At 35.2% G+C, this 25,631-nt stretch overlaps 1 protein-coding gene across 1 annotated transcript in view; it reads left to right on the forward strand.

Moving 5' to 3' along the window:
• LOC123556372 (uncharacterized) overlaps positions 1-25,631 on the forward strand; it is a 72,113-nt gene that overhangs the window by 20,988 nt on the left and 25,494 nt on the right. The window contains exons 2-12 of the mRNA XM_045347021.2: positions 2,003-2,114; positions 4,994-5,082; positions 6,017-9,759; positions 9,990-10,113; positions 11,923-12,117; positions 14,534-14,587; positions 16,085-16,132; positions 17,908-18,044; positions 19,888-20,040; positions 20,453-20,553; positions 22,659-22,791. Of these exons, the coding sequence (XP_045202956.2) occupies positions 2,032-2,114; positions 4,994-5,082; positions 6,017-9,759; positions 9,990-10,113; positions 11,923-12,117; positions 14,534-14,587; positions 16,085-16,132; positions 17,908-18,044; positions 19,888-20,040; positions 20,453-20,553; positions 22,659-22,791 (4,860 nt within the window). The 5' untranslated portion in view covers positions 2,003-2,031. The remainder of the gene's footprint in view (positions 1-2,002; positions 2,115-4,993; positions 5,083-6,016; positions 9,760-9,989; positions 10,114-11,922; positions 12,118-14,533; positions 14,588-16,084; positions 16,133-17,907; positions 18,045-19,887; positions 20,041-20,452; positions 20,554-22,658; positions 22,792-25,631) is intronic.

Below are 25,631 nucleotides of genomic sequence, written 5' to 3' on the forward strand. Positions count from 1 at the left end.
AACCGGATTGTTAGAATAACCAAACAAGTCAAATATTCTATTTTTAGCTACCTTCTGCCATTGGAATGGAATGGTGAAATCAATGTATTGATTGGTATTGAAAAGCGACTTCATATTGAATTTATTAAACGAGTTGAATAAAATAATAAAATGCGAGGCTTACTTTAAAATGTAACCGAAGTATGAATAATGTTTTTCTGGTATTCTAAAATAAACAAAGAAGTTTGTTTCCATAATCTTGACAGCAAGTCTAGAATTCAATAGAAAATCTGTTTTCAAAGTCCATTGAGATATTGGTTTTATATTTTGCATACTTGTTTACCATCATGACCCCAGTCTGTAAAAAGGAAGAGGCAACTCTATCAAGCATTTTGCCTGAATTATGGCCCCTTTCAACTTAGAATAAATATTAAAGTTTGCGTACCACACCAAATATTTTCAAAGTCCATAGAGATATTGCTTTCATATTTTGCATACTTGTTTACCATCATGACCCCAGTCTGTTAAAAGGAGGAGGCAATTGTATCAAGCATTTTTGACTGAATTATGGCCCTTTTTCGACATAGAATAAATGTTAAAGTTTGCATACCACCCCAAATATTTTAAAAGTCCATTGAGATTTTGGTTTCATATTTTGCATACTTGTTTACCATCATGACCCCAGTCTGTAAAATGGAGGAGGCAACTCTATCAAGCATTTTGACTGAATTATGGCCCCTTTTCGACTTAGAATATGCTTATTGTAATGTTAAAGTTTTACTCATTGCTTATATTATACTATCAAGCACTGAGAATAGCCGAGCGCGCTGTCCACTGACAGCTCTTGTTGTTTTGCCCTGTCCGTCCGTCCGCCACACTTCATTTCCGATCAATAACTGGAGAACCATTTGACCTAGAACCTTTAAACTTCAGAGGATGGTAGGGCTGCGGGAGTAGACGACCCCTATTGTTTTTGGGGTTATTCCATCAAAGGTCAAGGTCCCAAGGGCCTGAACATTGAAAACCATTTCTGATCAATAACTTGAGAACCACTTTACCCAGAATATTGAAACTTCATAGGATGATTGATCATGCAGAGTAACTGACTGCTATAGATTTTTGGGTCACTTTGTTAAAGGTCACGGTCACAGGGGCCTTAACATTGAAACCCATTTCCGTACAGTAACTGGTGAACCACTTAACCCAGAATGTTGAAACTTCGTAGGATGATTGGTTATGCAGAGTAGATAACCCTATCGATTTTGGGGTCACTTTGTTAAAGGTCAAGGTCACAGGGGCCTAAACATGGAAAACCATTTCCGGTTATAACTTGATCCAGAATGTTAAAACTTCATAGGATGATTGCACATGCAGAGTAGATGACCCCTATTATTTTGGAGTCACTTGATCAAAGGTCAAGGTCACAGAAGCCTGAACATGGAAAACCGTTTCCAATTCATAACTTGAGAACCACTAGGCCCAGAATGTTGAAAGTTAGTGGGATGACTGGACATGCCAATTAGATGATCACTATTGCAGCCAACCATCAGTGTCTCTTTGACTTGCGCTCCTGTCCCCTATTGACTTCTTGCCTATAGATACAACTATGCATTGGGGGAGACATGCTATTTTCTACAAAAGCATTCTTCTAGTTATCTCATTGAACACAGCCCCATCACTCGCCTTAAAATGAAATCTTTTATGCAATATTTGACAAACATTCTATATATACATGCATTCCAGTGTATAATGCACATTTTTTTCACAGATGTTTTTGACCAGATATCAACCATTTGGGACTGCTAAATGAAATTTTGGCTATGATTTGCTAAATAAAATTTTGGCTATGATTTGCTAAAAACATTTTTGGCTATGAGTAAAGACCTCAACTGTGTGTGCAGATTATGTACTGGTATGCGTTGTACTCAAATTGTTATAGTATAAATTGTAAATTTGTTTGATGATATTGTTTGAATGTAGTTTGAGTTTCAAGATGGCAGTCATGATTACTTTTGTGTTTCAGTGAATAAAATCTGCCATTATGTACGTAAGATGAAAGAGCATGGAGGCGCATATACAAGCCAAGCTGCAGAAACCAAGGAAACTAGTCACTGTATCACAAATTCTGTAGATGGGTATGTCTAAATGTTACATAAATAAATAATGCATGTAACTTTGTGTGCCGACTTTATTTACTTTTATACAACTCCCTCTGTAACTCTACTGGACATAGTTTTGTCTACCTGAATGCAGGGAAATGTATTGTTTTTTTCTGTCCATCTGTCCTCATAGAAAAGTATTTATGTGGCTACTTTTCTATGTAGTCCTTTGTTCAGTTTAGCCAGGTAAAAGATTTATCTGCATGAAACAGCTGAATGAAAAGAATTTACTCTTGTTCTCATAGCCAGTAACTGCTCTCTTGTGTGTGCATTTGTCTGTCTGTCCTTTTTAAGTTTGGCCAGAACTATTTCTCAGAAACTACTGGTTGGGTTTCAACCAAAGTAGAAATGTTCAATACCAAGGATAAAACTGCATATATTTGCATTATTTGGTTGATTTTTGAGTTATAGCCCCTAAAAGTCTTTGTCCAATATAATTCTCTTATACTGCTAATAGGATTTCAGTGGTCAATACCAAGTGTAGCTGGGCTTATTTTACATTTTTAGCTGGACTATTCAAAGAATTGTCTAGCTATTCTGCTCACCCTGGCGTTGGCGTTGGCGTCGGTGTCACACCTTGGTTAAGGTTTTTCATGCAAGTTCATATGGCTATCATTTAATGGCATATAGCTTTAAAACTTATTTTTTTCTTTTTCTAGGTCAATTACCAACCTCACTGGGTCAAGTACCATAACTCTGACATGTATTTTGAGCAAATTATGCCCCCTTTTGGACTTAGAAAACTCTGGTTAAAGTTTTACATGCAAGTTACTGTCTCCAGAACTAATGCAGATATTGAATTGAAACTTCACATGTGTCTTCAGGGTTATAAAACTAGTTGATAGCATCAAGTCCCATAACTCTGACCTGCATTTCGGCCAAATTTATAATGCCCCCTCTGGACTTAGAAAATCCTGGTTAAAGTTTTGCGTGCAAGTACATACAGCTATTACTTAAAGGCATATAGATTTGAAACTTATTTTCTATTTTTCTAGATCAATTACCAACCTCACTGGGTCAAGTCCCATAACTCTGACAGGACTGGTATTTTGGCCAAATTATGCCCCCTTTTAGACTTTAAACCATATTATTAAATTGAAACTTCACATGTGCCTTGAGGGTTATAAAACTAGTTGATTGCATCAAGTCCCATACTCTGACCTGCATTTTGGTCAAATTATGTCCCCTTTTGAACTTAAAGCTTCTGGTTAAAGTTTTGCATACAATTACAAGTTACTATCTCCAAAACTAATGCAGATACCGGATTGAAACTCTATAGATATTTTAACATTTAGGGTAATATTTTCCTGATTCTGGGACAATAGTTCGAATAGTCGAGCATTGGCTGTCTTACGGACAGCTCTTGTTAGAATTTAAGTGGACTAGATGTAAGTAGGAAAACCAGATTTACTTGCCCTTGCTATATCAGAAGAAATATGTTAACTCTTATCAAATTTACCCGCAGACTATGTACAGTTGATACCTCTCAAATTCAGTTACGGGCTAGATTAGATTAATGGGTTAAGTGTGCCACTGAATAAAAAAATGGCATATTTCACCAGGACTGTCAGTCATTCATTATCTTACATTCATTATGATCTTAGTCCCCTACTAGAGTTTAACAAGAGGGAACTTGGGGTTTGTCCAAGTTAGGGATCCCACTAACCTTTAAAGTACAAGAAACTTTTACTTGAATCTTGAAACAGTGATAGATGTAATATGCTTTCCATTCATGAAACTTTGCTTATTGATAAATAAACAGGTTTTTTGAGTAATAAAAAATATGATGCCAATGGCAGCAATTAATAGAAATGCCCCTTAGGTATTGAATTTTTATTGGTGGGCAGTAGTCATATTTAGCATATTTGAATCAAAATTCGTAGTACATTAACATTTTAAACAGAAAGAAATATGCACTTTGAATTATTTTCTACTGAAATATAAAATACCAAAAATGTGGTGATAAAGATAAGTTTGTATTTTATTTCTTTAAGTGAATAGAAAGTACATGCCAAAACTTTAGTGCATAGAAAACTTGACACAAACAGATAATACGCTTTGTAAAATGCTTTATTTCCTTGATGTAAAAAAATTCCCCTGTTTTGGAAAATAACTTACTTTTCTGCAGTAAGAACACAGAAGAGGTACACCTGAATAACAAATGAACCCTTATCATATTTACTCAGAATGTGTTACCATGTATCCTTGTAAAGTCATTGTCAAGTGAGAGTACTGGTGGAGGCAAACTGTTGATTGATGAGTTATATAATTATGTACCCTTGATTTATTAATATTTTAAATCATGTGTTAAACATTGTTCTGCTTATCTGCTTAGCATGTGTGTTTATTTAAAGGCGTATATGAGATGGGCAAAAGATTTGTCAATAACAGAATTTTTTCAAACTTTGGATATTGAAGGACAATCATCTAAGAAACAAAGAATGATATGCAATCAAAGTAATAGGTCACCAGTATTGAAAAAGAAATATCTGCCCTTGAAAACAGAATTTTTTGGGGAATTTTGAAGAAATTCTGTTATTGGTAAATATTTCGCCCATCTCATATATACAGAAACTGTAGCGGACGCCTTTAATGTTATAATGAAGCCAATACTCTGATATTTCATATATCCAATCATCCTAGCATTTAAACGAAGCAATACGGTGGCACTAGTGACTTGCCAATCTCTAATTTCACCAATTTTTGTAGTATTTTGCTTCAAGCATTGATCTTGACTGCGATCTAGGGCTACCATTCAAGGAGAGCATTCTACAGTGTCTGAAGTCCTGTCTTATAATGAATGGTCAGTCATATTTGAATGCTTCTATTATTCACATCTTTTTGTTTGTTTTCAGAGATTCTGAGTCTCCATGTTACAATAGTGTGAAGAAAAGTGTAATAGCTGACTATCCTGACATTTCTAGATCAGCTAGAAAATACAAAGGTAATTTCCAATAAAACAGTAATTTATCTTCAAGCTTATCCCAGCACCTCATACTGAGGTGTACTCACAGTGTGGCCTGCCCTCTGTCTATCAGTCCATTTAACAAAATCTCCTCGAAAAATCATTGATGAAAGCTGCATCAGCGCTGGACAGATCCACTTGTCCGCTCGTAAATACAACTAGAAATCTGCTTTGGGAGGGGCACCTGGGGTCTTCCACCTTGAAGCTGGAAAGTCACCATATGACATAACTGTGACGGTGTGATCTTAATCCCAACAAAATAAATAAATTAAAAATCTTCTTGTCAGAAAGTACTTGCTTGATTGAAAAAAATAAATAACACAAATATTTCTTGGTTAACCTTCTACCAAGAACATTCAGATTATTTTGATTTGTCGAAAAGCATGGCCACAAGAGCCATTAGTAAGAAAATCTTCAAACAGTTTTGAAATAAGTTCACAGAAATGTTCCTTCAGTGTCTTTTTACTAAGGTTTATCAAAGTATCTAAGATGTTTAATAAGTGTAGCTAGTGGTCACCCTTACATAAACATAAAATCACAAGGTTAGGACTGAATATGAAAAAGGAGTAATGACTGGTTCTAAAATTAGGGAACAGGTGTTTGCCAATCAGACAAAAAGTAGATGTTTAGAATTGCACTGACAACTTTGTGTTCTTGAAGATTATTCATTTGTTGTTTTAAATAATACATGTGTGAAAAGAAATGCTTAGGTTAGAAAATAATCTGTGAATATATGTATGTTATCTATGTGTATATCATGCATAGAATATAATACACATTAAATAATGTTTAAAAACTTCGTCACTTCCTGTTTTTAGTTTAGCCAGGCCAGACTCATTTTCAGACTCTTGGTGTATCTAGTCTGAATGAAAATTTATGAGAAATATAAACAATTCCATTTTGTTAATTTCAGGCAAAGGGAAATCAGCAAGACACAGTTTGAATAAATCTGTAGACTTATCATTGTGCTTTGAAGCACAAAACAATAGACCAAGAACAAGATCATCAAGAAACTCATCTTTAGATTCCAACAGTAATTCAAATTTATCAGTTCTGTCTGTTGAAGGTGATACACCTTGTAACCAGGACAAAGAAGTACTTGCCCATAAGAAAGAATTACTTGTCTCCTTAAACAAAAAGCCGAAGCAGGGAGATTTTGAGTGTTTGAAAACTTTAGGATTGAAAACAATACCAGAAAACATAAGGTGTAAGCAGGCTGTTGTATATTTGAAAGACTATTTCAAAGTAAAAAAAGAACCTGAAAACGGAGTTAATATAGACTACTTAAATAAAAGATATTTGGTCAAAATGAAACCCGGAGGATCAAGGTCACCTAAAAGGCATTCTCCTGTGCGTGGTGGTGGCACCACTCCAAGTACTAAAGATTCTAAAGTAGTTAGAACAACGTATGTCAAACCTGTTAGTAAAGACGCTATGGGTGATGAAAAAACTGCAGGTGAAGGCAAAATTCAAACCTCTGCTGTTCCGGATGACTTTCCCCATAAAAATTCATTAGATGCCGATGACCCAAAGGTAAAGAAAAGACATTATGTTGCTATGAGAAAAGACTCTATCACACTTGAACAGTCCAGAGTAACCAAGAAGCGAAACCCAACAGTACATGGTGATTCTATAAACTCTGGGAGGGATATAACTAAAACCATTAAAAAAGCTGTTGATTCTGGACAGGGTGATACTGTTAATGATGAAGATACCATAGTAGCAGAAGAGATGAAAACTCCAAAGAAAAGAGGCAGAAAACCAAAATCTGCTGATTCATCTCCACTTAAAGAAGATAAGCAATCTGCAGACTCTAATCCAGGGGGTGATCTTATACCAGATATAGTAATAACACCACCAAAAAGTGGTAGAAAAACACCGAAGAGTCCTAGATCAAGGAAGAAGAAAGGGGAAAATGAAAATGTACATGATGTTATGAAACAAAAAGATGATACTCAAGAAAATGAAAAGCTGACTATTAAATGCAAGTCCAGAGGGTCTTCTGAAAGTCCCAGTCCAGTACGAAGGAAAAGATCCCCAAAACAGCTACAAGAGGGAAGTCCAAAATCCATGAAGAAAGGAAGTGATCAGAAATCCAAGACAGATAAAGTATTGAAGGAAGAAGATGAAACAAATCAGGAGATATCAGAAATTATTCAGGCTCATGTTGATGAAGTTATTGATGATGTAGTAAACAGAAATATTGAAATGTTAAATAAAGATCCACCTAAAAAATCACCTTTTAAGAAAAATAAAAAGCAAGAATCCCCAGAAAAGAAATCTACATCACCTAATAAAGAAAGGAAATCTCCAAAGAAAAATTCTCAGGGAAAAGAAACCTGCTCAGTTGAAAAGAAAAAGCCTCGCTCAAGAAGCAATAGTGCTTCACCTAAAAAAGAGAAGAAGAAACTTGAGTCAAAGCCTGGAGCTATTGAGGATAATACAAGTCCTTCAAGGAAGTTAGATTTTGATGATGATATAACTAAAGTAATCTTAGAAAAATCCAAGTTGTCTTTTCCAAGTGACTTTCAATACAAATATACCTCATCTGGAATGGGTTGTCTTGGTTTAAATGATCTTATCAGTAAGGTGGACAGTTCAGTGAAAACTAAGGATGATAACCTTACAGCACTGTTTGGTAAGGTCAATGAACCAGATTATTACAGTGAAGGAAAATCTCCTGGCTCCATGGATACTGATGTTAATACAAGTACAGATAGTGATAAAACAATTGTTGAATTTGGAGATACAGATGAAAATGTAGATAGAAATGTAGATATGAGTTCTTCAAGTAAAGATAGTGATAACAACAGGAAAAAAGATACAGCAAAAGCTGTTGATAATGGTTTGATGGAAAATTTGCTATCTGATACTCCTGAGAAACAAGAGCAATTAAATACTGGTAAAGAAAACACAGGGAAAGATAAGTCAGACCTGCATTTGTTTGACATACCTCAAAGTATTGATACAGAAACACATGATAAAGATACAAAGAAAGCTAAGAGGAATACTGGTAATAGTGAATGTGATGCTGCATTAGTATCAGAAAGCAAGATTAAGAGTAGTAACAATACAGAAGATCAGAGAGGTGTGAATGAAAATGAGAATATTGAAACAGTTAGTGTATTTGAAATGTTTGGATTAACCTTGAGGAAACCCAAAACTAAAAATGTTAATGATAATGAGAAAGATTTGAAAGCGGTGACTGACTGTGATAAAGTTAATAAGGACGAAAAAGCGGATAATTGTGAAAATAGTCAGGAGAAGATAGATAAGATAAAGTCTTTTGAAAATGATCAGAAACCAGAAGATGACGATGATGTGATGTTTGTTTCAGAAACAAAACCTGGAGATAGTATTGTTATTCTCTCTGATGACGATGAAAAAGATAGCAAAGTTATAGACCGCTCTGGTTATGAAAGTTTGAAAGAATCGATTGAGGAAAAGAAATTGAAACCAAAATTAACAACTGTTAATAATGTTGTTGAACCAAAGCCATTAGACATATTGTACAAACTTGAGCGAGCTGATGCAAAGAAAGAAAATGCATTTACTTGTAATGAGCTTGACAAATACTTAGATGTAAATAAGGAAAATGTTGGTCCAATGCATGTGATACCAAGCAAAGAAAATGAATGTAGTAGAAAGAATGAAAATATGAAAGTGGATGTAAAAGAAGAAATTAAGAAAGCTGAGCCAGATTTTGATGAAGTAGGTGGTCATGTCTTTGTTTCTTTTGCCACAGAACATGCTTTGAATGCTCATGTTTCTCTTGAAAAGAAAATAGATTGGTTAACAGAAGCACAGTTGAAGAAAATGACTCATTTAAAGCACATGAAGGAAAGACAGCAAGATTCAGGGTCAAGGAGAGTTACAGATGTAAAATTTGGAGATGAACAAAAGCAAAATTTTCGGGGAATACCTATGCGTATGATGAAATATCAGAAAATGTTGAAACAGGAGTTAGAAGATATGCTGTTGGGAAGACAGCCCAGATCGCCAGAAAAATCTCCTTCAAAAACGCCAACAAAAACTACAGATATAACAAAGATAAAGGGTTGGAAAAATAAGTTCCAAAACCCTGAGGAAATGCAAGAAGCAACTGGGCTGAACATCTCTGAATCTGGTAAAGTTCATTGGAGAACTGAGGAAAGACTTGTGAAAAATCTTGATCCTGAAGAAATCAAAGATATTGGGCTTGATCTGAAAAAGAAACGTAGAAAGCTGGTGAATTATTCAAACAAAAGGAAAAGTGGTCATAACATTAAAACAGAAGATAGAGATTCTGAAATGATTGAATATGAATATGAAATTGATGATATGGCCATAATTGAGAGTGACGTTTACAATGAAGACGAAGATAAACCACCACCTGAAAAGATTCCATATTATTTGAAATACTCTAGTCAGCATAAATACGGAGCAAGGAAACTGTTTGTGAAGAAGATGAGATTAGATGCAGAAGATGAGAGAATATTACAGAAACTTGGAACACAGAAACAAGTTGGTCAGAAGCCCGAGTTGCCCAGTGCAACCAGTAAACGTAAGAAGGGGAAACAGATGTTTTCGCTCTGTAAGTTGACTCATACAATGGCTATGGCTGCAGTGTCTGCTTTTGATAAACAGCTACTCAACAGAGCAAAAGGGATGGAAAAGGTATATATACATATCTATATATTTAGCTTTTCTTGTTTGTATTAAAGAAGGAACTAGAGAATAAATTTGTAACTCTGTAGATTTTATTGTTTTAAGCCAGTGACTGCTAAGATATTTAAATCAGTTTGTGAAATAAACTTTGTTTTTATTTACCTGGTATATGAACAATATATGTAAATTTTGATATAGTCAGATGCTGAACTCTGTTAATTGTATAATTATGTCAATAGGCTGAATGCACCAGAAAGAAGAAAAAAGAGGCAAGATTGGCTAAAAAGGGATTGAAACCAACAGAACTTCACAGTGATAGCCCAGAGATTAAAGAAGAAGTTGATCTAGACTATCATTTTGACAGTAATACTTTTAAAGCTTCTCATTTCATTTACTTGAATCAGTCGGTTAAAACATTAAGAAGTAACACAAATAAAAATAGCAGTACTTGGGAATTGGCTGTTTACTTGTTACAAGTGTTACCTTGATTATTATATGAAGCCTCTTAGTTCTAGACTGTCTATCAGATGGCTCCAGATTAATAACATATTTTCTATATTAGGAAAAATAGACATTACATCTAAAGTTTTGTCTACCAGTTTGATTTAATTGGATATATACAAAAGCCAGACACATATTTGTGTAGTATTGTTATTTGTCTTCTCACCAGATTATTATCACAAAGAAGTTTTATGGGTCATTTGTACCTTAAATAAAGTAATTAAAAATGTTAGTATCAAACATTTGAGGGATAGCCTTTAAAACCAAGATTTCCAAAGCTAAAACCTGGTTATTATATTGATAATGTTAGGTGAGCAGATGGATTGATGGATGGATGGTCGGTATCAAGTGTTTTTCATTTCCATTTAATAAATTTTTGTTGAGATTGAAATATAAGTGGCATATAGATAACTTAGTAAGGTCAAGGTCAGTGTTACTTAGAATAGAAAAAAGGCAGTTTCCGTTTTATAACACTTGTCTGGATGGATGGATTGATGTATTGAAATTGAACTTGGCCTATAGGTGGCTTGTAGTTAAACAAAGGTTAAGATCAGTGGGATTTAGTTCAAGATCAACATAACTTAACTGATGATTATAAGTAGAAAATTTCTCAGTGCCAAAGGTGTTGGTCTATAGTGCCTTTTTGAATGTAGACATTTCAGAGGGCCACTGATGGTTGGTGGTTCTAATCCTGGTCTAGGCTTTGTAGAGTCCACCTAGTTTGATACACCTTTTAAAAAAGGCAATCAGAAACATATGGTTAAAGTACTTGCTTGGATATGTTGTATTGTTATTTGTTGAAAACTGTAAAAAAGGACTGAAAATGGATCACAGTGATGTTTTTAACTCTTTCAACTCAAAAATAGCATTACACATACGTCAGAGTTCAAAGATGCTAAGTAATTCACCTCTGTATTTATAGATGCATATGAACTGGATTTACCCTTCCAATTATTGATATGCAGTTTTTTTGTGTTAAATTGCAAATTATATTACTCCAGTCTAATTTTACCTATTTTTAATTGGATGCACGAGTCCTGCTTTGAAGTGTTCTTTAAGGGTTTTTTTCATTCTTTTTTTTTTTTTGTTATAAGACTGAGCTATTCAGGTAAAGGTAAGGGTCAAGATCATAATTATGGGAAAAAACTGCGTGGATTATCAAACGGTGGTTTCCAGTTTATAACTTCAGTTAGGATTGACATATCATCACCAAACTTGGTGTAGAGCAAGCTTACATAAAGAACTAGGTTTGGATTGTATTGGGGTTGCTGTTACCATAATTAGAAAAAACAGTTTCCTCTCAGTAACTAGGAATGAGGTATTGTGGTGGGTAGCTCAGTAGGACACAGTTGTTTAAGGATTGTTGTTTTTTTTTTACCACTAAGTTCACTGTTCAATCAAGGCCATTGTTACATGCAATCATATTCATTATTATGATAGTAGTATTTCTGTATAATGTTTGTGTTGTAACCTGCTTTCATCATCCTTTTAACTACTTACATAAAGCTTAAATGTTTGAAAAATCTGCTTTTCCTGGAATTTCCATATAAAAAAGGATGTAGATCTTTTGTAACATATAGATATGTTGATTTCAAAGTTATAGGAGATATGAAATTAGGTGATTGTAGCTAAAGTTTACCATGTGTATTACGATGTGGTATTTGTTTCAAGCTGAAGGTGAGAAATATGATGATGTTGAAAGTGACAATGATGAACATGTGATGGAGGAGGAACAGGGAGACAGACTCGATGATGAAGATAGTACTCATGAAGGGAAGGTAGAGAAGAAACGGAGATACTCGTCAGCCAGCAGAGGTAATCAAGGGCTCGGGCATTCAAGCAGCAGAGAGGACGATATGCTTCAAGGTAGGTAACCATCTTAGTGCGCTTTACTTTCTTACAGTACTTCAGACCAAGAATTAATTTTGTACATTAAAAGTTAGCAAATTCGCAAGGACAGTTTATTTGCAAACTTAGGTAATCACAAAATGATTGCTAGATAGGTATAATGCAGATGCAGATATGAGCTGTCATGAAGATATCAATACATAAATAAAAATACATTGTGTTGTGAATATTTCCATGTTGACAGTATACATGAGTTATGATCATTGGAAGAAGTAAAATGTTATAATGGACAGATAAAGCAGATTTATTGTTTTATGCAGTGAAGTTATCTATCAACATGCTAACATATCAGCTGTTTATAGTACTTGTTCTAATAAAATTTCATTGTCAAGGTTGTAGTTACCTGTTATTCTTGGTTTTCCCTGGGAATTTTGATAGAAGTTTGTCATGAACTCTTCATGATTGGCTTAGTGGGTGACTTTCAGTTTTAGAGTTACTTTTTTCCGCAACCCCTTAGGGCAGCATGTAGTAATTGTAGCATCCATTCATTCATTTGTCCCAATTTTGTATCAGATCTGTATGTCATTTATGGATGGATTTCAAAAAAAAATTCTCATGTCCTGTCTGTAAATTTGTCATTCATGGATGGGTTTGACCAAATATTTACCACTTCCATTCAAATGAAGCAGTATAGAGGCCTTCACTTTTTCTAAAGTAGTCTTGATAAACTGTCTGAAATAGAGGAAAGAGAAATAAACAGGTTTTTGTGCCGGTGAGCCAGTGAGCAGGACTTGTAGCTGCTAAACACCATTATAGTGCTTTCTTCTTGCACATAGCAAACAGTAGAAAACATTTTTCGGAACTATTTTATTGGAACAGTTTACCTTATCAAGTGACCTTGATATATCAGATTGTTAAACCTTTGTTATGTATTATAGACCGGTCTACAGTATATACAGACATGAAATGTATATGATAAATAAAGTTCGTGTTACTTGTCGATACTGATAAAAGAAACATTTCTTACTTAATTAGATTGGGTACGAATATTCATATCCCTGTAAACAGTCACAAGCTTCTGCATCGTCAGTGATCAATGCATTCAGAATTATTACGTCTCCCACTATATTGTTTTTACCCCGTCCGTCTGTCCTTCTGTCTTTCTGTCTGTCACACTTCATTTGCAATCAATAAATGGAGAACCGTTTGACCTAAAACCTTCAGACTTCATAGGGTGGCAGGGCTTATGGAGTAGATGACCCCTAATGTTATTTGGGTCACTCCATCAAAGGTCAAGGTCACAGGGGCCTGAACATGGAAAAGCATTTCGATCAATAACTTGAGAATCACTTGACCTAGAATGTTGAAACTTCATAGGATGATATGTCATGCAGAGTAGATGACCCCTATTGATTTTGGGGTCACTGTTGAAGGTCAAGGTCACAGGGGCCTGAACATGGAAAACCATTTCCGATCAATAACTTTAGAACCACTTGACCCAGAATGTTGAAACTTCTTAGGATGATTGGATATTCAGGGTAGATGACTCCTATTGATTTTGGGGTCACTCTGTTCAAGGGCAAGAGGGGCCTGAACATGGAAAACCATTTCCGATTAACTTGAGAACCACTTGACCCAGAATGTTGAAACTTCATAGGATGATTGGACATGCAGAGTAGATGACCCCTAATGATTTTGGGGTCACTCTATTAAAAGTCAAGGTCACAGTGGACAGAACATTGAAATCCATTTTCGGTTAATAACTTGAGAACCATTTGACCTAGAACCTTCGAACTTCATAGGGTGAAAGGTCTTACGGAGTAGATGACCCCTTATGTTTTTAGGGTCATTCCTTAAAAAGTCAGGGCTGAACATAGAAAGCTCTTTCCAATCAATAACTTGAGAGATGTTGAAACTTATTAGGACGATTGGACATGCAGAGTAGATGACCCCTACTGATTTTGGGGTCACTTGATCAAAGGTCAAGTCCACAGGGGCCTGAACATGGAAAACCGTTTCCAGTTCATAACTTGAGAACCTCCAGGTTCCAGATGTTGAAACTAAGTGGGATGATTGGACATGCCAAGTAGATGATCCCTATTGCAGCAAACCATCAGTGTGTCTTTGACTTTCGCTCCTGTCCCCTATTGACTTCTTGCTTATAGGACTATGCAGTTGGGGAGACATGCGCTTTTCTACAAAAGCATCTTCTAGTTTATTGAATCATTTGGGAATATGGTGTGTTAAAACTGACAAAAGTATGTATCAAGGAAAACCCTTGGTATTGTCACAGTAAATGTCTGAACATAGCTTGCCTCACATTATGAAAGGAGTAACCAGAGTTATGAAAATACATAAAACTTCTATTTAAAAAATATATTGAGTGCCTTGTGAAGCACATTGTGCTATAAAATTTGTATATCTGTACTTGCAGAAAAAATAAAAGTTGAAATCAAGACGGAGAGCCCAGATACCTGTACACAGCCAGGTGAGAATTGTCACAAGTGATCATACTGTTTATTTCACACTAAAATGCTTCATTATGTTTTGGTTAGCTTCTTTTGATAATTTCTGGCATTAAATGTGCTCTGGTAGGTATTATATTCTCTAACATAGTTTTCACTCCTAACATTCAGTTTGAACACCACAGTTCTCCATTAGTGTCATTTTTGCCACGAAGCATAATGTTGCTTGATGTTTAGTATGCAACTTAAGAAGCAGGAAGTATACCCCAGAATATTTTATTTTATGCAAAGTGTGGTGACTTGCTAACATATTCTCTCTATTGTATATTTCCTAAACTGAAGTTTATATTTCACCATGGTGGCATGAGTGTTGTTTTCTAGTACAGTATGGCAATATTTATTGATTTAACTCCTATAGCTGTTGCATGTGATTTTCAATACCAAGCACGATGCCATAAAACAGGGAAAATCCAAATATAGAAATTAATTCCCATTGATAAATAAATCTAAAGCAAAAAAGTTCTTTCTCAAAAGACTTCTTAAAACTGGCAGGTTTTTTATGTTTGACTTTTTATTTATGTCTCCATTTAAATTAGATTCCCATAGTATTTTCTATTATTATTATACCCGAAAATACTCTCATTGTAGTTAAATGTCTCATGCCAGAATTTAATTCTAAAATATATTTGAAGTTGCATCAGCACTGAACATTTTTTTTAAACTAAATTTTCAGCATAATTTTATGAAGTTGAATTCCTTAATCAATCAATGTATTCCCAATCTAGACTTCAAAGACTTGGGCTTAAGTCTTTTACAATGCAGTGGGTGACATCAGCCCTAAATAACAGTAATCTAGAAATGTCTGCAGAAATTAAGGTATTGACCCAAAGTATGTTTAGAATGCATTTGCTTGTAATCTTAACGTTGACCGGTTTCACATGTTTGCTATTCAAACAACTTTCCTGCTGTTTTATAAATTTTGAAATTTATGTATTTCCGACCTAGCCAAGTAGAGAAAATTTCAACGTGATGCACTATCCAAAACGTGCAGAGATCATTATGCATAATTTTTATAAAGAACATCAAACTCTTGGTAACAATTATAAAACACATAATAAACTGCAGTATCATTTTTAGTCCTCAAGTAAAAAGATTTTGAGACAGAATTCTAATCCACATGAAAATTATGTCGAATCCTTTGGGCTTTTGAATTTGCTCACTCATTCAAAAATATTCTGGGCAGAAGTAAACTACATACAGTTCTTCACATATATCTAAGAAGAATGAAGGCAAAATTAGAAATTTTAAACTTTTGAAATTTTTCGGCTTTTGTACAATAAATCAATAATAAGTCTTGCAAGAAGTAAAAACTTACTAGAAAAAAGCAACCTCCCCCCCCCCCCCCCCCCCCCCCCACCCGAAAATTGCAGTCAATGTAGGTTTATGGTAGGAATTGAACACTCTTCAAAAAGGAGGTACTCTATTTTGGGTCTAATACCTTAATTATTTCAATTTCATAGGGCCTTATATCAGTGGCTCAGCCACCCCTTGCAAAGACTGTTATTTGGGTATGTTTGATTTTATTTTAACCCTGTATTACATACAAGTGTAGTCAGAGGGTGTGTGTTATAGTTTATATCTGGGTTGGTTTTACAGTTTTGTTCTATATTTTGCACATATTCTCATTTTACTCTTTCCGAGTTGCTTTTATTTCAGTCTTAAGTTTTGCTTGCATTTGTTAATAAATATTTGTGCACTGTCATAGTCGCATATTCACCAGTGTTTGTGGTGTGGTTAGGTAGCAGATCTTAGTGTGTCTTTAGTGACAGTTGTATCATGTTCATTGAAGTCTTGTTGATGACAGTTAACTTAAACAACACAACCTGAAAATTTGATATAGAAAAAACTAGTTGCTCTATAATGTATGTGCTGTCATTCCATGGATTTATTTATAGAAAATACTATGTTCCAGTAGGATTGTCATGTGTAATTGCAATATTGATGTATCACTGGTACAGTTAAATTAGTAAAACACACAAGTATTGGTTACTTAAAGCTGTAAATGAGATGTGAATCCACTTTTTACTCCAGTTTGGTGCCATATAGCCTAAACAGTGTTGGTGCACCTTAAACCCTAAATCAACAAAAGTTCTGAACTTAGTTAATGATTGTCAGTTTGTTCTCTTGTAAAGACAAAAGGTTTGTAACTTTATACCCTTCCATTACATGTAAGTTTTCTAGGCTTTTAAAGTACCAGACGTTTTTTAAAGTATGGTTAGACTAAGGTTTTAATCAGTGACAGTCCTTCTTGTAAGGAGGGAAATTGCCAATCATTTAATATGAGTAAAAGTAAAAATATGCAGCTCTGTTTGAAAAATATATCTGAAGTTGTTTTACACATTTCTCTGTAATACTTTTACATTAGACAGTGATTTTAATCTTGGACGATTTTGTGATTAAAAAGAGAAACATAAGCTTCAAAAATATCATAATCATCAGAATACCGTATTTGTATTGCTGTGATTGACAAAAACAACAAAAATCTTGGGATGAAGAAATAGTCCTCAGCAATTAATTTCATAAAAAAAAATGTATGTGCTGAGAAAAAGAAGTTGAGGAAAGTCAGAGTGTACAAAACTTTTGTTGATGTATTTTATTGTTTGGAAGATTAAGTTTACTAAGTGAAATTTCCAGAGTTCATTTTACATTTATTTTTCTTGCCTAACCAGTGATTCACAATGAATTTCCTTTAAGAAATTATATATAGAAAAAGAGTGTTTTAACACTATTTATGCACGATGGGTGGTTATATGTTGGGTGTAATAATTTATATAAATTATTTGTACGACGTATTACCGCCTGAGTGTATAAATAGCGTAAAAACACAGTTTTGCTATAAATTATTTCGATTCTAATATGCCCTTAATCTAAAACAGCAGATAAAATATAGAAGTGCTCTTTCTTGGTCGCAACAAAAAAAAGGTCGTCATAGCACATACTGTGACATGATTCTAGCATAAGCGTGTTTTAACAGAGACAAGCATATTAGAATATTGGATCAAAATATTTTACATTGGATGATGCAGCTTTGGTATGAATCTGCATCAGTGTCGGTAAACTCCTGATGTGCAGTTCTTTCAGTATATGTTTTCATTATCACTTGTTTTGTTCACCTGGAATCTATACCACATTGTGCCTGTCTGGTTTTCAATTTTACAGAGAAAAATGAGCATAGAATGAAAAAAGTAAAAATTACAATGGCATAATATAGTGGAGTGCAATTTCAAAGAACCCTATAATTTTTCAAATGTTAGATAAATTAAGATCTTTCTGATATCTGTAGGCTGTCGCTATGGATGTATCTGTCATCTTTGCAAGCTCTCAGACAGCGGAGAGGAGAAAGAGACGGATTTCAAGCCTCCATGTGACAAGGAGTATTGCCGTCTGGGTTGTATCTGTGATAGTATTGATACCAAAGCTGTACGTATATTATGTTTCATTCTTTCAAGTTTGTCTTTTTAACAGTAATAACAGTAATAATATTTGTGAAGTATTTGTATAAGAATTTATCTGATTCAGTCTTTAACTTAGAAGATTCATATTTAACAAGCTGTTTACAGCTTTGTAGGAGGTAAAGAGCAAGGCTGTTATGTGTGTATCCTGTAAAATCAGAAATTCTTGAACGGGTTTTATCTTTGCAATATTCATATGAAACTTTCCAAAATGCTGTTATTAAAAAAAAAAGTCATAGAGGATATCACAAGAGTGTCTTTTCATATGAAATTTATTGAACAAGTTCAATAAAATAATAAAATGAGAGGCTCTGCCGAGCTTTTTATCCATTTTTCAATGAGTTTAATGAATTCAGTGTGGAAAGACACAAATGTAATATTCTTTTTATCACATGTAGGCTTTTCGTGCTGAAACATCAAAATTTCTTCTTTCTTTACCTGTTATAGACCAAGTCAATTCAATCAACGTCTTTTATACTTAAAACGATGTCAGTGTCAAAGCTTTATTTTCACTAGTGTAATAACACATTTATTTAATAGCTTTATTTCACTCCCACAACGTCAAACACATGTTAAATATATTTTGTATATATTTTTAGCTCATCTGATTTTTTGAAAAGAAAAATGATGAGTTATTGTCATCACTTTATTGGCGTCGGCGTTGCCTGGTTAAGTTTTATGTTTAGGTCAGTTTTTCTCCTAAACTCTCAAAGGTATTGCTTTGAAACTTGCAATACTTGTTCACTATCAATAGCTGACCCTGTACAGCAAGAAACATAACTCCATCCTGCTTTTTGCAAGAATTATGGCCCCTTTTGGACTTAGAAAATATCAGATTTCTTGGTTAAGTTTTATGTTTAGGTCAACTTTTCTCCTAAACTATCAAAGCTATTGCTTTGAAACTTGCAACAATTGTTCACCGTCATAAGCTGACCCTGTACAGCAAGAAACATAAGTCTGTCCAGCTTTTTGCAAGAATTATGGCCCCTTTTGGACTTAGAAAATCAGATTTCTTGGTTAAGTTTTATGTTTAGGTCAGCTTTTCTCATAAACTATCAAAGCTATTGCTTTGAAACTTGCAACAGTTGTTCACCATCATAAGCTGACCCTGTACAGCAAGAAACATAACTCTGTCCTGCTTTTTGTAAGAATTATGGCCCCTTTTGGACTTAGAAAATATCAGATTTATAGGTTAAGTTATATGTTTAGGTAAACTTTTCTCCTAAACTGTCAAAGCTATTGCTTTGAAACTTGCAACAGTTGTTTACCATCATAAGCTGACTCAGTACAGCAGGAAACATAACTCCATTCTGTTTTTTGCAAGAATTAAGGCCCTTTTTGGACTTTGAAAATCATGGGTAGGACAATTTTTCTATTATACAAAAAAATCAGATGAGCGTCAGCACCCGCAAGGCGGTGCTGTTGTTGTAAGTTGACAGTACATCATCAATATTCTGAAATAGCGAAGTTGTAGCCTTGAAAAAATTTTAGCCTTTTAAAACACTTACAATAGATACCAGAGTATGTAAGCAAAATTTTCCATCAAAAAATGGTTTGACAGTTTGAAATATACTAGTAAAAGCAAGCTAATGCTTTGCTCACATGCAGGTAAGTAAATGGTAGTGCTTGAATCATTGTGTACATAAAAAGTTGATAGTTGATCAAGAAATTAACTGTTTTTACATCATTCTGGAAAAAAAGACATGATGCGTCATGTAGAAGTATGGCTTTCTGTAAGTCTCTGAAATTGTTGTTGAAAGCAGTTGTGTCATCTGTGCTATCAGTTGAGAAACATTGAATATTTGTTACAGGCTGATACTGAACACTGCAGAAAACCTGGCTGTATGTTTAAGTGTAAATGTCCTCCAAAACAGCCTAAGCCAGATATACCGAGGGAGAGGGATCATGGGAAAAAGAAGAAGGGAAAAGGAGGAAAAAAGAAGAAGAGAAGCCCAGACAAAATGGTATTTTTAGACATTTGACAAGACCAGACACTGAGAACCAGTTATATTCACATTAAGTTTGCTTCTTTGATCAAATAATCTATAGTACTGCATTAAATTGGACATAAGATTAGCATATATCCAACAGTAACTGTTACTTATTTATGACATTGTAAAAGTTTCTGAAACATTCTACAACAACATGAGACTTTAATTCAAAAAGTACAATTAACAGTGTTGCACAACATGTTACATTGCACCTGAACATGTATGTAACAATCTGTTACAGTGTTAAGGTCAACTTAGTTTAGTATACTGTAAGCTTGTTTAACATGTCCTAATATTGCTATAAATGAGTTTAACTCAGTTTTGCACTTTTTGAAATAATAGAATTGTATAAATTGATAGTTACTATGGTTACCTGTTGTTTTAGCAGGAGTTTGAAGGTTCTGGTAAGGAGGAGGATGTGATGGTTGGTGATGACAATGACTGGGAACCACCCAGTAAACGTAAACGAGGACCAAGCAATAGCAGGTTCATATTCCAACCTTTTATAGATAGATAGAATTTATTGTGGCGAAATAGACAATATATCATAAAGCAAATACAAATTCAGTGTAAACATAATATATGTGAACATTATAAAAGTGCAATTGTAGATGACATATAATCAATACCAAGGATAACACAAAAAGAGAGCATAAAGCTTTCTTATTTCCATTGTGGTCCTTTGAATTGATCATTTGACATGGGAAAAGCAAATTATAATAAGGTATTGCACATGTTGGATTGAATTACATAGCACATGACTTTAACATTTATATTAAAATATCACAGAAAATTGCGTGACATTGAACAGGTAATATTAAGACTTATACATTAGACTTAGGAAATAAGTATTATATGCCAGAATAAGAATATTGACCAGATAAAAAGACTAGACTGACACAGTTTGCATAAAATGTTTCTTCACAACTTTTTAAAAGTTATTAAGATTATATATAGATCTAAAACTTGACAGTAACCTGTTTCATACCTTACAGCCATTATAAGCGAAAGATTTCCATAAACCCTTATCCATAGGAATGGAGTAACTGTTACTATCCCTGAAACGAGTTGAATAAGTGTGAACATTACTTGTTAAATTAAAGTGCTCATGTAAATAGCTGGGTGCACTATTATAGTGTATCTTATGAACATGAGCAAGGATAAGGAGATCAACCCCCTAATGAACAGGTAACCAGCCAACTTCCTCAAAATAGGCCCTCCCAATATGACTACGAGGACTGAGATTAAGTATGAATCTTACCATCTTAGTCTGGGTTGCCTGAAGTCTATTTTTCAGGATTTTACTCAACCCCAAATATCAGGAGGCACAAGCATAGTCAAAGTGACACTGAATTAATAAAGAAACCAGGAGTTGTTTAGTATACCTGTTTAAAAACTTACTTTTTCTGAATAAGAACTTTAGCTTTGCATTGGCCTTTTTAATAACCTGATTGGCTGTGGACTCGCTAGATAAGCTTTGGTCAAGATCCGCACCTAGGTATTTGACAGATTTAGTGGTTGAAATTGAAGTTTCATTGCATAAAATTCTACTTTATCACATGACCTCAATTTGGGCTTGGAACCAAACAAAATGGACTCAGTCTTACTGAGATGCAATGAAAGCTTATTATCAGGTAGCCAATTACTTACACGAATAAGATCATCAGTAAGCTGAGACTTGATGTACTCCATGTTTACATGCTACTAAGATACCTGAGTCATCGGCATACAGGAGTGATTTATTACGGACCACGGCCTCCATATCATTCACATAAATAAAAAATAGGAGGAGGCCAAAGATTGAACCCTGGGGGACCCCGCAAGTGACCTTGGCATTAGATGAAAGTACACCAGAAACATTGACCATTTGTGTATGGCCAGTCATACCCTAAACCAGTGAATAACATCATTTGAATATCATTATTTTTAAGGAATTTTCTTACAAATCTTGTTTTTAGAGGCCCATAATTTCTCGTTTTAGAAGCCTGTTAAAAAAACCTAGATGTAAGTTACGGTGTTACCAATTTGTTTATTAATTTTATTGTTTCTAGAATAAGTCTGAAAGTATGTGTTATGTTTCTAACTTTTCACAATGACAGTGCCTGAAGATCCTGTTAATTTTACATACCTTGAGACTGTAAATACTTCTAATGAATAGGTGAGGAATGCTTTGGCATTCAGCCTTCAGTCACCATATATAATGGAAATCTGTGGTCAGTAGATGACCCCTTATGTGTTCAGGATCAGAATATCAAAGTTGAGGTCAAATTGACCTTTAGATTGAAAACTGTTTCCAAATTGACCTTTAGATTGAAAACAGTTTCCTGAAGAATGCTTTGGCCTAAGGCTTGTCAGAAAATTACCCTTAGTGTTTAGTGGGATCAAAGGTCACAGTCACAACATACTCAAGACTGAGAATTAGGTATGTTCAGTAGGACTTTGTGAGAAGAGAGTCCTATGTATTGTGTTGACTGCAAATCATTTAAGACATTTTATAAAAGAACATCTTTCTTTTCTGTGCAATCTTTCCAACCTTTAACAGAACTCTGAAGGTGTTGTTAGGCTTTAAGTAAATGTATGTATGTTTTCAGGTTTGCTAATCTACCAAAAAGGGAGACAACCTACAGGTTAGCGAAAAATCTGGATGCGGTCAGTAGAAAGGCAATGGAAGTGTATGCCAGTAGTGAGATGTTCACAGAACAGAAAGTTAGGAGAAGAAGAAGTGTAAGTTAATTAATCATGTATCTGTTTGTAATTGAGAGATATAACTTATAAGTCATTGACAAAACTTTTCTTGTTGAGTTTACTGTATGTGGCGTGTTATGTAACCATGTACCGCAAGGGTTGTATGGATTTTAGAAGACAAGCTTAATAAATTTGAAATAAAGCTGTATGTTATGGAAGTGTGGCCATTCTAAGCTTCTAAAAAATTATGACCAGACACCACAGAAACCAGACTGATTGTTATGAAGGTTACTTGTGAATGTTGTTTGTACATCCTGCTCCAATTATTATGCCCTTGAAGGGAGGCATATTAGTTTTCAACTGTCCATCTGTTTGTTTGTTCGTTCCTCACAATGTTAACTTTTTGCATGAAGGCACTTTACAAACTTCACATGCTGATAGTATTTATTGAGTACACGACCCCTACTGACTTTGGGGTCAAAGGTCAAGATCACCAGGTCAAAGGTCAAGGCGCTGCGGGGGCATTTGTCACTATTAGTGACAGCTCTTGTTTTTATGCCCCCAAAGGGAGGCATATAGTTTTTGAACCGTCTGTCCGTCTGTCAGTCTGTCGGTCTGTCAGTCTGTCGGTCTGTCAGTCTGTCAGTCTGTCCGCAATTTTCGTGTCCGGTCCATATCTTTGTCATCGATGGATGGATTTTCAAATAACTTGGCATGAATGTGTACCACAGTAAGACGACGTGTCGCGCGCAAGACCCAGGTCCGTAGCTCAAAGGTCAAGGTCACACTTAGACATTAAAGGATAGTGCATTGATGGGCGTGTCCGGTCCATATCTTTGTCATCGATGGATGGATTTTCAAATAACTTGGCATGAATGTGTACCACAGTAAGACGACGTGTTGCGCGCAAGACCCAGGTCCGTAGCTCAAAGGTCAAGGTCACACTTAGACATTAAAGGATAGTGCATTGATGGGCATGTCCGGTCCATATCTTTGTCATCGATGGATGGATTTTCAAATAACTTGGCATGAATGTGTACCACAGTAAGACAGACGTGTCGCGCGCAAGACCCAGGTCTGTAGCTCAAAGGTCAAGGTCACACTTAGACGTTAAAGGTCATTTTTCATGATAGTGCATTGATGGGCGTGTCCGGTCCATATCTTTGTCATTCATGTATGGATTTCAAAATAACTACGCATGAATGTGTGGCACAGTAAGACGACATGTCGTGCGCAAGACCCAGCTCCGTAGGTCAAAGGTCCTAAACTCTAACATCGGCCATAACTACTCATTCAAAGTGCCATCGGGGGCATATGTCATCTTATGGAGACAGCTCTTGTTATGAATATTTTTCTTATGGGTCAGTTTTTGAATAAAATTTGTCAGTTCTACTCCTCTTAAACTGTTGATGTAAACTTCTTAGGGATGATCAGGACCAATACTTGGTGTGCATTTTTTTTTTCTTCAAAAACAACCCATCCAGTTACGTTGATAATGAAATGTTTTTACAGGGAGTAAAGTTAATGCCTAATTTGTGAATTCTGTATTTGATTGTAGTTGGAATCATAAGTATTTGGTATTCACAAATGTAAAGGAGTTTTGGATCTGGGCCAGATACTTATTTACATGTTTTTAGCTCACCAGAGCACAAAGTGCTCAGGGTGAGCTATTGTGATCGCTCACCGTCCGGCGTCCGTCCGTCCGGCGTCCGTCCGTCCGTCCACACTTTCCTTTAAACAACATCTCCTCCTAAACCAACAGGCCAATTTTGATGAAACTTCACAGGGATGTTCCTTGGATGGTCTTCTCTAAAAATTGTTCAAAGAATTGAATTCCATGCAGAACTCTGGTTGCCATGGCAACCGAAAGGAAAAACTTTAAAAATCTTCTTCTCAAAAACCAGAAGCCCTAGAGCTTAGATATTTGGTGTGAAGCATTGCCTAGTGGACCTCTACCAAGTTTGTTCAAATCATGACCCCGGGGTCAAAATTGACCCCGCCCCAGGGGTCACTTGATTTTACATAGAAAAATCTTAAAAAATCTTCTTCTCGAAAACCAGAAGCCCTAGACCTTAGATATTTGACATGTAGCATTGCCTAATGGACCTCTACTAAAGTTGTTCAAATCATGACCCCGGGGTCAAAATTGACCCCGCCCCAGGGGTCACTTGATTTTACATAGGAAAATCTTCAAAAAATTTCTAAAAATAAAGCAGAAGGCCTAGGTCTTAGATATTTCACATGTAGCATTGCCTAGTGGACCTCTACAAAATTTGTTCAGATCAGACCCCCGGGGTCAAAATTGACCCCGCCCCAGGGGTCACTTGATTTTACATAGGAAAACCTTAAAAAATCTTCTTCTCAAAAAGCAGAAGCCCAAGAGCTTAGATATTTGACATGTAGCATTGCCTAGTGGACCTCTACTAAAGTTGTTCAAATCATGACCCCCGGGGTCAAAATTGACCCCGCCCTAGGGGTCGCTTGATTTTACATATGAAAATCTTCAAAAATTTTCTTAAAATAAACCAGAAGGCCTAGAGCTTAGATATTTCACATGTAGCATTGCCTAGTGGACCTCTACAACATTTATTCAAATCATGACCCCAGGGTCAAAATTGACCCCGCCCCAGGGGTCACTTGATTTTACATAGGAAAATCTTCAAAAAATTTCTAAAATAAACCAAAAGGCCTAGGTCTTAGATATTTGACATGTAGCATTGCCTAGTGGACCTCTACAAAATTTCTTCAAATCATGACCCCCAGGGTCAAATTGGCCCCGCCCCATGGGGTTACTTGATTGTACATAACAAAATCTTCAATATTTTCTAAAAATAAACCAGAAGGCCTAGAGCTTAGATATTCGACATGTAGCATTGCCT

This window comes from Mercenaria mercenaria, chromosome 5, assembly GCF_021730395.1.
Source record: "Mercenaria mercenaria strain notata chromosome 5, MADL_Memer_1, whole genome shotgun sequence".
Lineage (NCBI taxonomy): Eukaryota > Metazoa > Mollusca > Bivalvia > Venerida > Veneridae > Mercenaria > Mercenaria mercenaria.